Source organism: Brienomyrus brachyistius, chromosome 6, assembly GCF_023856365.1.
Source record: "Brienomyrus brachyistius isolate T26 chromosome 6, BBRACH_0.4, whole genome shotgun sequence".
Lineage (NCBI taxonomy): Eukaryota > Metazoa > Chordata > Actinopteri > Osteoglossiformes > Mormyridae > Brienomyrus > Brienomyrus brachyistius.
Window position 1 is genome coordinate 446284 of NC_064538.1, and position 16217 is coordinate 462500.

General features: G+C 47.4%; 1 protein-coding gene across 5 annotated transcripts in view; it reads right to left on the minus strand.

Annotated features, from left to right (window-relative positions):
• Positions 1-1501: 1501 nt before the first annotated feature.
• Positions 1502-16217, minus strand: part of cfap74 (cilia and flagella associated protein 74) — a 52959-nt gene continuing 38243 nt past the window's right edge. For all 5 annotated transcript variants that reach the window (XM_049017085.1, XM_049017086.1, XM_049017082.1 and 2 more), the window contains 16 exons: positions 14502-14675; positions 14062-14195; positions 13232-13457; positions 12845-13003; positions 11907-12070; positions 11138-11272; positions 10223-10332; positions 9910-9965; positions 9309-9428; positions 8460-8615; positions 8257-8371; positions 7083-7237; positions 4509-4641; positions 4199-4317; positions 3370-3504; positions 1502-1882 (listed from right to left, as the gene is read on the minus strand). In XM_049017085.1, coding sequence (XP_048873042.1) covers positions 1790-1882; positions 3370-3504; positions 4199-4317; positions 4509-4641; positions 7083-7237; positions 8257-8371; positions 8460-8615; positions 9309-9428; positions 9910-9965; positions 10223-10332; positions 11138-11272; positions 11907-12070; positions 12845-13003; positions 13232-13457; positions 14062-14195; positions 14502-14675 — 2184 coding nt within the window. In that variant the 3' untranslated portion in view covers positions 1502-1789. The remainder of the gene's footprint in view (positions 1883-3369; positions 3505-4198; positions 4318-4508; positions 4642-7082; positions 7238-8256; positions 8372-8459; positions 8616-9308; positions 9429-9909; positions 9966-10222; positions 10333-11137; positions 11273-11906; positions 12071-12844; positions 13004-13231; positions 13458-14061; positions 14196-14501; positions 14676-16217) is intronic.

A 16217-nucleotide genomic window follows, 5' to 3' on the forward strand; every position in this document is an offset into this window, starting at 1 on the left:
TCATCCACCAGCCAATTATATGCTCTTTACCAAGAGTCATTCATTTTTTGGTGCAATTAGAAAAAAACAAATCGGTAACACTTTCTCTGAAGCCCATGCTTATAAGTATTTATGTTCATATTCACAACACATTATAATGCATTCATAAAGCATCATAACCATGGCGATACATACTTATAAAAAAGACAACACATTATGTCCATGTTTATTATGCATTATGAATGTTCTCATCTATAATGCACTATACAGACCATGATGATAATGGTCAGCATAATGCATTATGAAGGTGTTCATTGTGCATTATAGATGAGAGCATTCATGATGCACAATAAACATGGCCGAAGTGTGTTATGCCTTTTTAAATAAATGTTCAATAATATTCATATATAATTTATATATGATTTTATATATAATATTTTATAGCCGTGTTTATAACACCTTATGAATTTTTGTTACCAAAAAATGTATCCAAAGTTTACATCACAAGCCAGTAAAAAGCCAGCTAGCAAAAGATCACTGAGGAAGAGAAACGTCTGAATCTGGGGCACAGGCTCCAGTTGGCAGAACAGTGAACCTGTCAAAGCATCATTTCTGGTCTGCGACAGCAAGTCTGTCAAAGTTTGACTGGAGGCTTATGGCAGGTAACAGTGAGGTTTATGAACCGGTGGTATAATTTAAAGTCCTTACAGGGTCACCCTGTTGTACCCTAGAGCTAGGATCTAAACCAGAATCAGTACATTTCCAGTCACATACGCATGTGATAGTGTAGACAGGCTGCTTTTGATTAAAGGTAGTCAGCAAATAATTAATACAGGTTGTTCTAGCTAACAGGGTCAGTACAGTAAGTAAATGTCCTGGGCTGAATCCCACAGTAGGTGCTGTGTTACTGCATGGCATTGTCCAAGGCCACATGCGGGTACATGCAGTCTTTTACTCTCCTTCAGTAAGGGGACAGTCTGGGTGGTGATTTGATACTGCAGCGGCCCATCTCTGCCTAATCTAGATGCACTCTTTGCTATCTAGTTATCCTTCCTGTTCGGCCTGCTCTTCCACTCTTGTACTCCCTTCCAATAACTGCTTACACCGGAGAGTAAAGTGGGACTCTGGCCCACAGCGAGGTCCTGACATGCGTGTGACAGCCACTTAGGGCAAGTTAGCACCACCTGCGAAGCGTGTCCTCGGATTGTGGGATGAAACGGGAGAAAATGAGAAGATGGGGGAAGCTGACACAGCACAGGGGGGACATTCAGATGTGATACTTCAGAAAAGCTGGGGGTGACGTGGGGTACAGCCTTCCGCTGTGGGCGGGCGGCCTTTTCATTGTTGCTTTTTATATGGTAGGACGTAGAAACACAGAGTGACGTCCTCCAGCTCCTCAGTGTTTAGATCCGCCTTTCCACATTGTTCCACTTTCACTGGACCCCATTTATTCTGAACTGTAGTAACAACAGCGGCCTGATGACTGTGCAAGTGAAACAGGACACATACAAATTTCCCAGATTTATTCCGTTATTTATTAACAAATATCATAAAGCCTTAGCTGCTGCCTACACTTGCTGTGGGGGAACCTGCTCCTTTGGAAATTTCAGGATGTGAGCAGGAGCTCCAGGTGTGAATAAGCAGCTAGCAGAATGAAAGGTAACCCCAGATAACCTGCACAGCCCATTCCACATTCAAAATTTTCTACATTCATTTCTATCAGACAAAGGACACCATCCCATTTCCATCTTGCGTCTTGTCTCCTATGCCGTCCTGTAGGGGGCGCTGCTCTCCGGGGTCTTCAGCAGGCTTACATGATGTTCGCCAGCAGATTCACGCTGTACACCTCAGTCTCTTCCCCTCTCAGGGACAGCTGTGCCTTGGCATGCGTCACTCTGTTAAACTTCGGCACAACAGGACAGAAGCCGGCCCGAAGGTAAGGGTGATAAAACCTGAGAGGTGGCAGCTCTCAATGTGAAGGTACCCAGGCGGCGTCTCAGCCAAGGGACATGAGGCATACAGTGCGAGTAAACAGGATTAGCTTTCCTTAGATTTCATCACTGAGGACAGGATAAAGTCTGAATAACGCAAATGATTATTTCTAACAACTAATAATAAGAGTTAATGAAGTGGCTCCAAAAAGAAAATACAGGCATTTATAAAACACAGGAATCAATACAGGCATTTATTTTTGTTTGTGCCTTTCTTTATTTCCTGCTTTGTGTAAACGAGCTATAGGAGTTTTATTCCCTCCAGACAGGAGATGACATTCTTGTCCTTTCATGCTTTGTAGAATTACAATTTCACCTCATGTGTGTGAAATGACCAATAAAGTCACTTGAACTTGAAAAGAGCTTGATTGACTCTCATAATTTGCACATTTTACTTGTGGTCATTTTATTTCCAGGGAGTTTTTTTGTCATGTGTATAGTGAACATATTTCCCTGGTAAATGGGGGGGGGGGCAGATTAGCGGCAAAGGCCCAGAGACATTTTTTAAGCAGCAGAGTGAAATATGGATAAATAATATGCCGTGTTTATTCGCCCGCGGGCAGCCAAACACCACCTACCCTATCTGAATGTGCCGGAAGCCCCTCCCCAAACCGGACCCATTCCCGTAGGTAGACGCCCTGCCCCATATCACTGCACGTGGCTGCCTACATACATAACCAAAGGTCTGTCTATTAAGGTCTGTCTGTAACCGAGACCAATATATATTTGAATGATCGATGAACTTTTCAAAACACACAAACAAGTTTGCTGTCACGACACCAAGCAGGGTGAGCTCTGGCTACAGACGGTCGGGGCCCCAAATTACCTGCACTGTGGAGGGAGCGAAATGATCATTTATAAAGTGGGTAGGGGGGGCCCTCAGGTAACACCAGAAGTGAAAATGTCAGGTCCATAAATTAAAAATCTAGACCAAGATTTTGTTTCAACCAACCAACTGAGGACTCTGTCACTGTGGCTATTTATACTCAATTGATTGGTTGAAACAAAATCTTGGTCTGGACTTTTATTTTCTGGACCTGAAATGTCCACCTCTGAGCATGACGTGCCAGAGACCCTGGATCTGCTGCGAAGAGAAACGAAAACCCTGCTGAGCTCAGCACTATTCGCATTATAATCAACTAGTCAGTCTTGGTTCTCCCTCCTCAGGTTTTCGTTGGATCTTTTCCCCAATCAGAGTGATTCTCTCCATACAGCATCGACTGTTATACTCATCATGCGAAGTTCCCGCCGAGCTCTTTTGGGAAACTAAATAAATGGACATAATACTGTTTCTGGTTGGCTAATTTTGATCTGGACTGGCCAGGAAGAAGTGGAAAGGCAGAGCACTGAGACAAAATGGGCGTGAGGCCATAGTTGTGACCACTCGGTGTACACTGACCTCCAGACCATTAGGGGCTGCCCACGTCACGGTGAGAGTCTTGTTGGTGCCGGGCGTCACAAGGCCGGACGGCGGCTCCACAGTGAAGCCACTCTGCTGTAACTCTGCCAGGCCGTCCCACCTGAACTCCACGCTCTGCCAGGGATAAAGGTCAAACGGCGATAACTCGTCAGTGGGGGGCAGCTTGGCCGCTATGGCTATGCTCACCAGAATGCAGGAGACGTCACGGTCTCCTCCCCTGCTAAAACATCCCATTTACCATTTCCCAGTTGGGGCTGACATCATGTTTTTGTTTATCAGCTGCATTTGGACATGCTCACTGCTTTTTTTGTGTTTAATCTCCCCATTTTCACACAATCTGGAATCACCGATTCCCCCTGGAAGCTGGACGCTGATTCTGGGGGTGTGATGACTATCACCTCCTCCGAGGCTCACAGCACCAGACAGATGATCTTGGCAGGTGCTGTAATGCGCTCGAGGGATTCAGCCGGCAGTAACATCACCGCGGAGCAACGGCGGGGAGGGGAGCCCATCTGGCTGACCCAGCCCCCCAGAACCCAAACCGGTCTTTGGCATCCGGGGCCCCCCACTATACAGATGGCTAATGTGGCATGGCGTGGATCGAACCCGGGTCTCCGCCAGAAATCCGTTATGGTGAGTGGCACACCACCGAGGAGACCTCACGCCTAGATTTACATTGTATTTGATAATATGTGTAAATAACAGATGTTACATTTGATATTTATATAATATATTGTCGCGTAAGAGAAACACAGTAATGGTCTGACTGTGGCAGTTTTCTACAGTGGTGCGTATATGTGAGGCGTACCTTCTGAGCAGAGTGCACACATCCCACCTCCAGCTGACGGACCACGGGGACGTCCCCCCCCCTGCCTGCGGCTGCCTCGAAAGTCAGCAGGACAGGCTGGGGACTTTGGTCAGAGTCTGCTGTGGACGGCACAGAAGATCTACAGCGCTGTGCTATGGCACCATGAGCCTTTCATCCTCAACTCATTTGAATAGAACTATCCACTGGACAACAACATTGATAATAAACACAGCAGCCTGCATTCCTGGCGCAGGACTAAGCTCAGGCCAGCTCCCTCTGAGCAAACGCAGTCGGCGATAAGCAGAGGTACCTGGAGCGCTGGTGTGGCGAGGAGGGGGCAGGCGAGCCAGCGACTCTTTGGCCACCGTGAGCGGCTCCCCTCCACACAGGAAAGCGGAGCTCCTGCAGCACGCCCCCTGCAGCCTCAGAGAGCACACTGCTTGCTGCGTGCAGAGACACACACACAGGACAATGTGGAGTTAAAAACCCAGGGGACTTGTGACCGAAAGGGCTGCTTCATCATTAGGGGCACTAAAGGTCACAGTTAAACCTTAATTATTCATAGTTCTACTATAAAGTTTACAGTTCGACCATGAACGTTTCATAGTAGAACTCTTGTTTTACCTTGAGGTTCATGGTCACCTCTTCTTGTGTTTAATAATTCTGTCCGTGAAGCTTATAGTTCAACTGTATAGATTTCACAGTAGAACTATGAAAAGTTTGCCAATTCATTGTAAAAATTCATGGTTGAACTGCGAAAGTACAAAAGGCGCATTCACACTGCTGGAACCTTTTTCTGGAATCGGAACCTTTTTTTGGAACAAGAACCTTTTTTGGGGACCAGGAACATTTGTCTTGTTCACACTGCAGGAACTCGGCCCGATTGTAGTTCCTTGGAGGCAGTTCCAGAACCAATTTTTACCACCTGCTCCAGACTCGGTACTTGTCATTTGAACATGAACTACAGGGGAGGTGCTTGCAGCATCTTAGTCAGCTAATCATCATTCCCAGGTTTAGTAGGTGTGTTTCAGCAGGGAACTCTGTTAACTGCGCTGGATTCTGGCCCTGCAGGCCTGGAATTGGGGGACCCTGGTTTATGTGGTGTTGGCATTTAATAAGGATGCCCAGGTGAGTAGTTCTCTTGGGAAGATTTGGAATACTGGGCAAGCTGGCTTGGGAATGATTGAGGATTCCACAGAATGATCTAGAACCTGTGGCCTTGAAAGAGAGGACTGGTCTGACCTGCTCAGCATGTCGTCAGCATGGTAATGACCAACAGGTTAAAGTGGAAACCTTAAAAAGATGTGACTAAATAATGTGGTTTTATTGCTGACATCCCTTCCATACAGTTATATACTCTACATCTGAATTACTGAATTACTGAATTAATAGTGAATTACTTCTCCTGTTTTTTATTTTGGTAAGGAATAATCATGATAATTTCTGTGGGTGCATCTTACGAAGAATGTGCATAATTAGAATAACATAGCGCACGGTGATGAAGCAGGTTCCTTATATCCGGATAGATCATCCACAAAGACAGGCTCACTGAGCACAGCAATTTTCCCCCTGATGACACCATCCCATGACCTCCTGTGATGGTCAGATGTGCTGACTGTGTTGTAAGGAGACTGTTTGCTCAGCATGTGTACACAAGTCACTCTCTGCTGCCACGCCAAGCTGTGTAATTAGCTATACCAGTGTTTCCCAACCCAGTCCTCAGGGACCCCCAGACAACCCACTTTTTTGCTCCCTCCTTGCTCCCTGCCAGACATTTTTGCTCCCTACTGGGAGAAACGTGGACTGTCTGCAGGTCCCCGAGGACTGGATTGGGAAACACTGAGCTACGCTATTACATAATGCTTTAAGCCTGATTTATCATGTGATACACGTGAATGTAACTTAGTACAACCAGAATATAATAATAGCCACAGATCAGTCAGCCATGATTCATGTTGAGGGCTCGACCCACTGAAACGTGAGCAATCACCAGTGGACTGAGGTTCCTTCAGGAGCATATTCACCTCATGCTCTCGTGCCCCCCTTCGCTCTCACACAGGGAGAAGGGGAGAAGGCTGGCTGGGAGCCGTGCCCCCCCCCCGCACAGAAAAGTGGTGTTTGGCTGTGGATCACACACAGCGCTGCCAGGTGACCTCAGTGCCCCACAGCAACAGTGCGAGGATCAACAACGGTCTTATCTTACGGCGGGAGCTGACAAAGGAATGATCTTGAGTGGAATAATAAGGGGGGCAGTAGGGAGGTTTCTGGTCCCAGGTACAAAAAAATAAAGTCACTTCCTTCAAGCTAATCATGACTAAGGAGAAAAATCTTATGATTAAATCAGTGACGCGTCTCATTGTATTGCGAGTCTCAGCTGGCCTGAACTATGACATTAGCCACAGGATGCAGGGTGAGATAGGCTACAGAACAGGTGACCTACGCATCAGCGCATGTGACGCTTCACCATCACGCTTGCCTGGCAATGTTTTAGCCAGCCTTGTTTTCATATCCTGAGTGTTTTACTGCAAGAAAAAATAGTTTATTTATTCTACCTAGATGTTTCATCAGTTTGGAGCTAATTCAGTATCTTTATGAAATAGGCCCCCTGTTCAGTAAGAAATTAATCTGTTTGAATGATGCAAAATTTAACATTTTAACTGCTGCTAAAAATCAGGGTAGCGTTTTCTTACAAATTCAGGTTTCTGTTGTGAAGTGCGACTAGACCCAGCTCTGTTTGTGCGGAATTAACCTGGGCATCCCAGACTGCGTATATCCGGCCTTATGACCTTTCTGGGATAAATCCTGAACATCAGAGGTGATGTAAATGAAGGGAGACGGAACTAGTGCCGTGTGATTCAGTAAAAATCAGATGTGCCAAAGTCACCTTTGTCATAAGTTCCACGCTCAGCCTGTCGGAGTAGAAAGGGCTCTCGTGATCAGGCTGAAATTTGACAGTGATGTCCTGTGTTTTCCCGGGAGGTATAGAGCCCTCTACTGGTGAGACGCTGAACACGCAGAGGCCGCTGTAGTTCTGGGTACCTGCGCAGAAAAAAAACTGACATCAGGCAGAAAAACCTCTTGATACTAAATAATGCTGATTTATTAATAATCGTAGGTTTATTACAAAGTGATGAATAATTCTGGTAGCACTCTTCTTGAAGATGCACTAAAAATACCTTCATAATGCATTATTATGTCGGTATAAGAATTAATAATGCATTACAGCATCTTCTATTGAGAGTCATAAGGCATCATAGTGTTGATTGTAATACGTCATAAGCTCCAATGAAGCTCTCATCTATAGTACATTACCTTCTTAATGCATTATAATGACCAGTACAGACCATCCTCAAGTTACGAATGAGATCCGTTCCCAAAGTTTGTCTAAATCAAATTTGTAGGTAGGTCAAAAAAAGAAGTGCAGGATAATAATAATAATAATAATAATAATAATAATAATAATAATAATTCAAGCGTAGTTAAGGTGTGTGTTTAACACATCACTGCTGTACCGGGCAGTTATTTTTACACTTGAGGCTTCCATTAACGAGTCTGGCCATTCTTCTCTGACCTTTCTCATTAACAATGAGATTTTCACCCTCAGAAATTCCATTTGCAGGATGCTTTGTGCATCATACCGTTCTCTGCGCTTGAGACATTGTTTCTGAGATTCTCGACCGCCATGTATGGCACTGCGTGCAGAACTGCTCGGGTGAATCGCGCATCTCATCCGTTCTAATGCTTAGCCAAACAGTATCTGGGGCCTTTGAGTCGGTCTGCACGCTGCATGCATTGAGCCACAGCCACGTGATTCGCTGCTGGTAAGAGCTGGCTGTTTGTGTTACCGGGCAGGTATGCCTAATAAATCGGTAACTGACTGTGTACTCGATTCAGACGATAAAAATTAGGCCAAAAGGCAAGTAAAAACAAATGTAAACGTGATATTTAGAAAGTGCAACAAACCTAAACCTTGATAGTAAGAAAGACAGAAGAAAAATCTGCAGACAAATAGTAAAAACAGCGTTTTGCCATGAGCCAGGATTAGCTGAGATCCTTACCCACAACGGGGAGGCTGCCCGCAGTGAGGAATTCTGGGAGCCCTTGGTGCTTCGTAGGAGAGAGGCTCTGCAAGCGGACATGGAATCTCGCCTGAAATGAGGACGTGTTCTGAAGCTGGCCGTAGAGAGGGACAGAGAGAGGGCTGAAGCACTGTTGATGGTGCTGACAAGCTTGGGAGAAACTCCGAAGTTGACCTCCATACCGTAAACACTTGTGAGGTGCTCTCTCCCGGTAACACATATCCGAGGTTCAGCACCTCTCCCTCGTGCAGGCAGGTCACTTTGGACTCTACTCCAACTCCGCACAGTGAGAGCGGCAGACTCATTCTGCTGCACCTGATTTCCACAGTCTCAGCGTACTGTCACAGGGAGCAACACACCTCATTCTCTGAAGGAACACTGCACTAATAATCATCAGTGTCACATTCCCTCTCTATGCTACCCAGAATGCATCTATTCCCACTCTGCAAAGCATCACTTTCATCCCCCTCAGGCTCTAAACAGCTGCTCCAACTGAGATATTTAATCCATTTCCCTTTTCCTTCCCTTCCTTTCCTTCTTCCCTTCCCTTCCTTTCCCCTCTTTCCTTTCCTTCTTCCCTTCCCTTCCTTTCCCCTCTTTCCTTTCCTTCTTCCCTTCCCTTCCTTTCCCCTCTTTCCTTTCATTTTCCTTCCCTTCCTTTCCCCTCTTTCCTTTCCTTCTTCCCTTCCCTTCCTTTCCCCTCTTTCCTTTCCTTCTTCCCTTCCCTTCCTTTCCCCTCTTTCCTTTCCTTCTTCCCTTCCCTTCCTTTCCCCTCTTTCCTTTCATTTTCCTTCCCTTCCTTTCCCCTCTTTCCTTTCCTTCTTCCCTTCCCTTCCTTTCCCCTCTTTCCTTTCCTTCTTCCCTTCCCTTCCTTTCCCCTCTTTCCTTTCCTTCTTCCCTTTCCCTTCCTTTTCCTTCGCATCCCCTCCCTTCCCTTCTGTGCTAACAGTTACCTACGTCACACTTAACCTGCTATAAACCAGAAAGCCAGTGCCACGTGCTCCCGCCGTCCTCTGTGATGCTGCTCTTACCTTCCTTGCTTGAGTGGGAGTGAAACTCAGAAGGATGGTATGTGACACTCCAGGTTCAAGGGGCCTGAGGGCATTCAGGATGACAAACGGACCGTAGATGTCAAGAAGGGAAGAGCTCAGCTGCCGAGAGGTCCTGTTAAGGCTGCTGTAAGCACTCTTTCCGTCATCACAGCAATGCAGAGGAATGCATGACTTCATGATGTACGCAACTGGGTTCCTTAGGACATGCTTAGCACTCCAGTAGTAGAGCAATATGGCAGGCAGCCACAAGGCCTGAGAAATAACTGAGATCCAAACTGCTATACATATAGAAAAGCCACTTCCATACTTTCTTCACATCTCCTCAATCTCTCTCCCTGCCCAGCCAGCTGACTCTAAGGTCTAAGGCAGCTGGTCAGAATGGGCCAGCATAAGTTTCATCATCTCGACCATCTGCAGGCACACAGCACATGGTAACGCAATGATCACTGAAACCCCCGCCGTGTGACATTACTCTGCCCCCTGCTGGCCTGTAATAGTACAGAGTCTCGCAGACACTTCCCCAGCCACTACACCGCCTGCTTCGCCCAGCGTGAGCTGGCTTTCATCTTTAAAAGGATACCTCCAGAGTCTCCTGAGAGATGTTCTGTACTGTGACCTGCTGCACAACCTTCTGCCCTGAGGAGGAAACAGAAACACACTATGCAAGCACAGATGATTCAATTAGCAAATAAAATACCTGAACTCTTATAACAGTGGGCAGAGTCCCGGTAAATACATGTGGAATTCTGTAAGTGCATCTGGGAAAGACCTAGTGTCTCAGTATTTACCTTGGACGAAACCTTCCTATCTATTTTGGCTGTTGATAGACTGATCACAGGTCTATGGCCACTGTTATACACTTTGAATGATCCAAGAGCGTAGACTAGGCTGACCTGTCTCCACCCGGTGGAAATTGAGCGTTGACTGGCCGTTGTTGGAGACGATCACCAAGCAGGGGCGTACAGCGGGGCAGTGCAGCTCCAGATGCAGACTGTTATGTGGACTGACAGACAACGGGAAGTGCAGGAGAGACATGACAGTACATTTCCCCTCCTCAGGGCAGAAAATGGATCAATACCTTTGGTATTAATTATACAGTACCAGTCAAAGGTCTGAAAACATCTACTTTCAATGCATTTGTGTCTATTTTAGCTGCGTTATTCACCTTATAGTAAAAAGCCTCTAGGCAATGAAGTGATACTTATCAAATATAGCCAAGAGACCAAGAGAAGGGTCAACATTTCAAAATTTTCTCAAATTTTAAATTCTTCAAAATTTTTGCTTCACTGACAGCACTGTAGACTGCTGACGTCCTTTCAGCCAGCTGCCAGATGCAGCCGCCTGGATGCTTCTCCAACAGTCCTGAAGGAGTTTCCGCATGTTCTGGGCACAATTTGGCTTCCTTGCTCTTACTCTTTGATCCAGCTCATGCCAAACCAGCTGTATGGGGTTTAGGTTGGGGGAGGGATTGTGGGGGCCAGGTCATCGGTCATAGCACTCCATGCCATTCCTTCTTCGCAAGATATTACTCACTTCATAACTGCAAGGTGTGCTTAGGGTCATCATTGTGTTGAAAAACAAAATGCTTTTCAGGAGGTGTGTCCAGACTTTTGACTGGTACTGTTTATAAATGCATTTTAATGCACTGCCAGGCAGAATTTCCTATTAGACAGCAATGTGTAGTAACAGACTTATCTCGGCTCCCATCCAGGACATTCCTCAGGCTGCCCAGGTTCCCTGAGACTCTGTACTGAATAACCCATTAGAGATAGTGCTGATGGGCCCAGATCTTCTGGGCTTAAAGGTACCTGTGTGGGAGCCCTCCGCCCTGAGCCAGGCCCATGTGCTTGTCGCTGGTGACAAAGCAGGGGACAACATAGCGACTGAAGTGTCTTGGGCAGGAGCGGAGCAGGGAGGCCTTGCCTATGTTGTACTCCTCCGAGCTGGAAAAAGCAGAGAATCCCACCGCTAATGGCCTGACAGGTCTTATGTAAGCAGCGGTTACATAAACCGCTAAGAAACCGCGGCATTTTATGCTGGCTTCTGAATGGGTGCACAGCGCAGTCCAGATACGCCATACACATAATCTGTATACAGTCCATCCCGGCCGTAGCCCAGGCCCTGTGCTGCCTGGGCCAGGCTCCAGCCCCCACGATCCTGATCAGGAAGAGTGGCTAGAAGATGAATAGAGAGATGGCAACAGGGCCATGAATTCCTGGAATATGTGTGGCTCGCAGCCTCTTAATTAATATTTCATCAGGCTGATTCTGCCTGCCTGCTTCTCGGCATTTTTCAATCACTGAGACACAATGACATAAAGTCGTAGGGTTTTCAAGAAGAACTATGTGTTTTAGTATTGAAGCTGATGCATCACACAGAATCGAACTGAATTTCTTTCACCTTGTAGCTGTTACTCTTTCCTTCACAATCCCTCTGTCTTACATATGTAAGTATGGGCGCCTAAGGGGCTGAGAATGTACAGGCGGTGTTACCCTTTTTCCTGTGTAAAATCTTTGTTTGAACCTGTGAAAGGAGCCATATGAAATGACCTTCGCTGACGTTCCTGTCCAGCCTCACCCTTCCTGGATGTCCTCTGGTTTGAGGGGCTGGAACGGGCTCTGTGCCTTGGGGAGTGGCAGACACACCCCGCCGCTCTTGTCCTTTGTCACACCCTTGCCTGTGGTGCCCCTAGCTGGTGACTCGCTGGTTCTTTTTGGGCCAACTGGTGGGCCCTTCTTGTCCTGCAAAGGCACGGGTCTCTGGGGTAGTCCGTCACAATCCTTGGGGCCAAATCCCCTTAGTCTGATAAACATTAAAATGATTCGCGATGCTGATTCAAAGACGGAAAATAGCTAAATCTGATTTTTAATTAATTGCATACAGCTGATCAAAATACCAGTAAATCAGCTGGATCGGTATAGATAGCTAAGCAATCACTCAAGGTTATAACTCCTCCTCCTAGAATCTGTACATACAACCTAAAAATAAATAAAAAACTTAATCCTTCATTTGCCATTTGCACAAGTATGAATACATGTACAGTACAATGGAATTCCTCTCTACACCTACCTAATCTTGCTCTCCATAGCTTTTTTTTTTTTGGGGGGGGGGGCTCCACAGTGCAGGGTCAGCTAATATGTAGCACTCCCGGAACTGGGGGTTAAGGGCCATTTTCAAGGCCCTACCGATATATGACTGTTCTGCCAAAGCTGGGGATCAAACCTGTGACCTTCTGATTCTGGGCTCTGTGCCACACACCACCCATACTCTACACTCAGACTCTACACCCAGACTCTACATCCATACTCTACACCCATACTCTACACCCAGACTCTACACTCAGACTCTACACCCAGACTCTACACCCAGACTTCACACCCAGACTTCACACCCAGACTCTACACCCAGACTCGGTTCCCTGTAATAACTTTGACCTCCTCGGAATGACAGACATCCCTTCAGCTTTGATCTGAGGGAGGTAGTGATGTATGCGAATGAGCAGCCCGGTGGCTCACCGACACGTCCTCCTGGGAGTCTGGGTTGCTCCCAGCTCCCAGGCTGAGTGGTCCCCCCTCGTGCCGCCGGTGCTCCCCACGGTACAGCAGCCGGACCGCCTCCTCCCTCACCCGCTCCTCGGACAGCCTGGGCCAGAACGACACCTGCACAAGGCACCTCTGACAACACAAGCCGATATACATTATAAATACATTGCAAAATGGGTAACAAAAAAAATCTGCATCCTAAACCGAGTAAACAGGTGTTACTCTAATGGGGTTAGACCTAATGCTTGGGGATCCCATTAGCTGAGAATCCAATAAACATCTGTATGCAGTTCATCACAATGCCCCCTCTATGCGTGCATGATAAACGGGAGAAATGCTTCCTGGTGAGGTATTTATTACCTGTCCAGGCATGACCTGTCCTCCAGTGGGGGTGATGCTGATTTCGGAATCATCCGGCGGGACAAACTGAAACAGCTGTGGCGCCCCCTGGGGCTCAGCCCGATTGGTCACGTACAGCAGGGCCGTACTGTGATCCCCCACTGCAGTGGCGGCAAACTTCAGCAGGGAGTGGGACAGCTGCAGTGGGGGGTGTGCGACCACGGCCCGGCAGGAGAGCCTGAAGTCCCTGCACCGACACAGGAGCTGCAGTGAGAGGCGGGCGCTGACGGGCCAAGCTGCACTCTGACGCACTAATGTTCGGGCGGCATGGTGCTTTAGGGCTACGGGTCCGAACCGAGCTGCTCAGTCTAAAGACAAGCAGTTTGCCTACTTGACATCTCTAAATTTTCTCTAGTGCAGGGCTATTCAAATCCAGGTCCCAGCCCTGTTGATTTTGCGGCCTTCCTTTACCTGAGGCCAATCAGAATCAGCATTTATTAAACTAACTATCTGGGAGAACTGAAAAGAAGGCCTGGATTTGGAATTAAGGTCCGGATTTCAAGAGCCCTAGTGTGTCAATGTGTGCCTTGCATGGACTAATACACCTATAAGAGTTATTATTAACCCCTGTGTTGCCTGATATAGGCTCCATGCCCCCACATGAGCCTGACCACATCGATCTTTTTGCTGTAGAATACATACATAAGGAAGCCAGAGCTCATCCTGTGAGTCATACTGATCTGCGCCTTCTCCTGCACACTGCAGACTCACTGCATCTGCACTGGCTTGTCGTCTATCGGTGGCTGTCCTTAAGCACGTGTACCTCGGCTCTCACCCTGCATCCCTCTTACCGGTTAATTCCCGATTTGCAGGTGAGCGGGAACCTGCATTCCCCTGCCTTCTCCGGACTAAAAATGAGGTCAATCTCCAGTGTCTCCAGGGGAAGTAAGGTGCCAAAGCCCTCACTGGGCTGAACGTCGATAAACTACATGAGGAATAAAAACATGGCCCTTTCATTTGTGCTTTGGCCCGGTGAAACGAAAAGCTGTAGATGCAAGTTGCATCCAACAGATGGCGATCTTATTCTAGCTTTTTCCTGCTCAGCCCACACTTCATCTTCAAGTACAAAAAGTACCCTTGATAACGATACAGTCAATTATAAATAGAAGCGACTTCTAAGATGACAGGGCTGGGAAATGGAACTCTGTATGCCTGGGATGTAAATCAAACAACATGGCACACTAGCAGTCAGTGCTGGGGGGCGCTACACGACCCCGATCGCGAGCCGTACCTTAGGGATTCCCAAAAACCCGAAGTCCTGTGGCAGAAGGGAGAGGTTCGTTAAGCGGACGCTGCTCTTCACAGAGTCGAAAATGGTGCAGTGCCCAAAGTCCACGTTCGTCCTGTCAAACTCCAGATCTGAGGTGGTAATGACGGCGTGGACAGTGAGCAGGACGGGGCGGGCCTGGAAGACAGGTGAAGCGGGACGCGTCTAATTCACCACGTACTGGGCGGGGGGCAAGGATTCGGAGAGGAAAATGCCCTTATCCACTGTGCCAAATGAAAAGACGGAAATGTCAACGTACGTTCAAAGTAGCCATTAGGTACGCTAACGTCGTGACAGAGGTAGAGAACGGGCGTACAGAGCCAGGGCAGCTGGCTGTGGGCAGTGTACCCATCCTACAGGGCGGCGCCACCAGAGCCTGTGTGACCCATCGCTGGAATGCTGAGTGTAATTATAAAACCTCCCTACAGCCAGAACGCTACAGACGTGGCTCCTTGGGGAGCCTGGGCCGGTCGGATACACGCACATGTGCACAGGCGTGCAGAACGGCATCTACGTAAAGTCATGTCCTTTCATTCCTGGACGGCAGGTGGACGCCTTTTGAGAGTCTACTGCTGATCTTGTTTACACAGCCCTGGTGCCCAGCTCCATGCCACACCGCCTCCCGGTTGGCCCTTGAGCCAGGCTGCCGTGGGCAGGGGAGTGGTGCTTCCGTCAGCCCCCCCACACGGGGGACAGGTTTTCTCTCCGCGTGTGTCAGTGAGACCTGCAAGCCGGCCGGGAGCGGCGAGATCGCGAGGCACGCCATGTCCCCAAACCTCCCTTTTCAGGGGCAGTGAGTAGCGCATGGTGGCATTTTTGGCTAACAGCAGATGAGCCCCATCCAGAGAGAGGAATTAGATGAATCATTTCCATAGCAGTATGAGGCACAAACTCGACTTGCTCCCAGTGCCTTGCATGACTTTTCAGTCAACGATGGTACATATGGGAATCTCCGCTAGCAGCTCACAGCAGCACAAACCGCAGTTTGAAATAAAACGCAGCGCAAAAAACTAAGCTGTGAATGGAAAATGCTGCTCTCAACAAAGTCAGTATTCCTAATAAGGGAACTGCACTTAAATTTCAAAAACACGATAGAAGATTTAATTTGCAATTCACCACAAATTATTCAAAATATATCATCCTTATATCTCTCATCTCGTACAGGTGACAGTGAAGCTTGGGGTCCACAATATATCTGGCACTTCTAGAGGAGTTTTCGGGGTTAAGAGCACCCCCATCCACACTGGGTACTTTAACTTATTATTAATTTATTCAGTTCCATGATATTCGTTCCAGAATTTTATGCTGCGCTATAGGTTTACATAAACACTGCAATATGTGTATTATCTCTTGTGTCTATCACTGCGGTTTTGGGTTGTCCTGTGTCTTGCACTCTAAGTACTGTGAAAACTCTACCCTTGTCAGCGCTCTTTGTATGATGTTCCGTGCACCTGGGGGAACAGCATTCCTAGGGCTGCATGACATCACATCACAATGTAATCGTGATTAATGGGCGCATGCTTTTAAGTATGCTACGGATGTCTGCTTATGCCCACAATTTGGTAAGTAGATTAGTGGTACACTCAAAATATTTATGAGATTTGTATTGTGACGTCCAAGAACTGGAGATCTCAGTGTATTCTTATGTTTATCACACCTGGTCAGCAGAATATGCCGCGT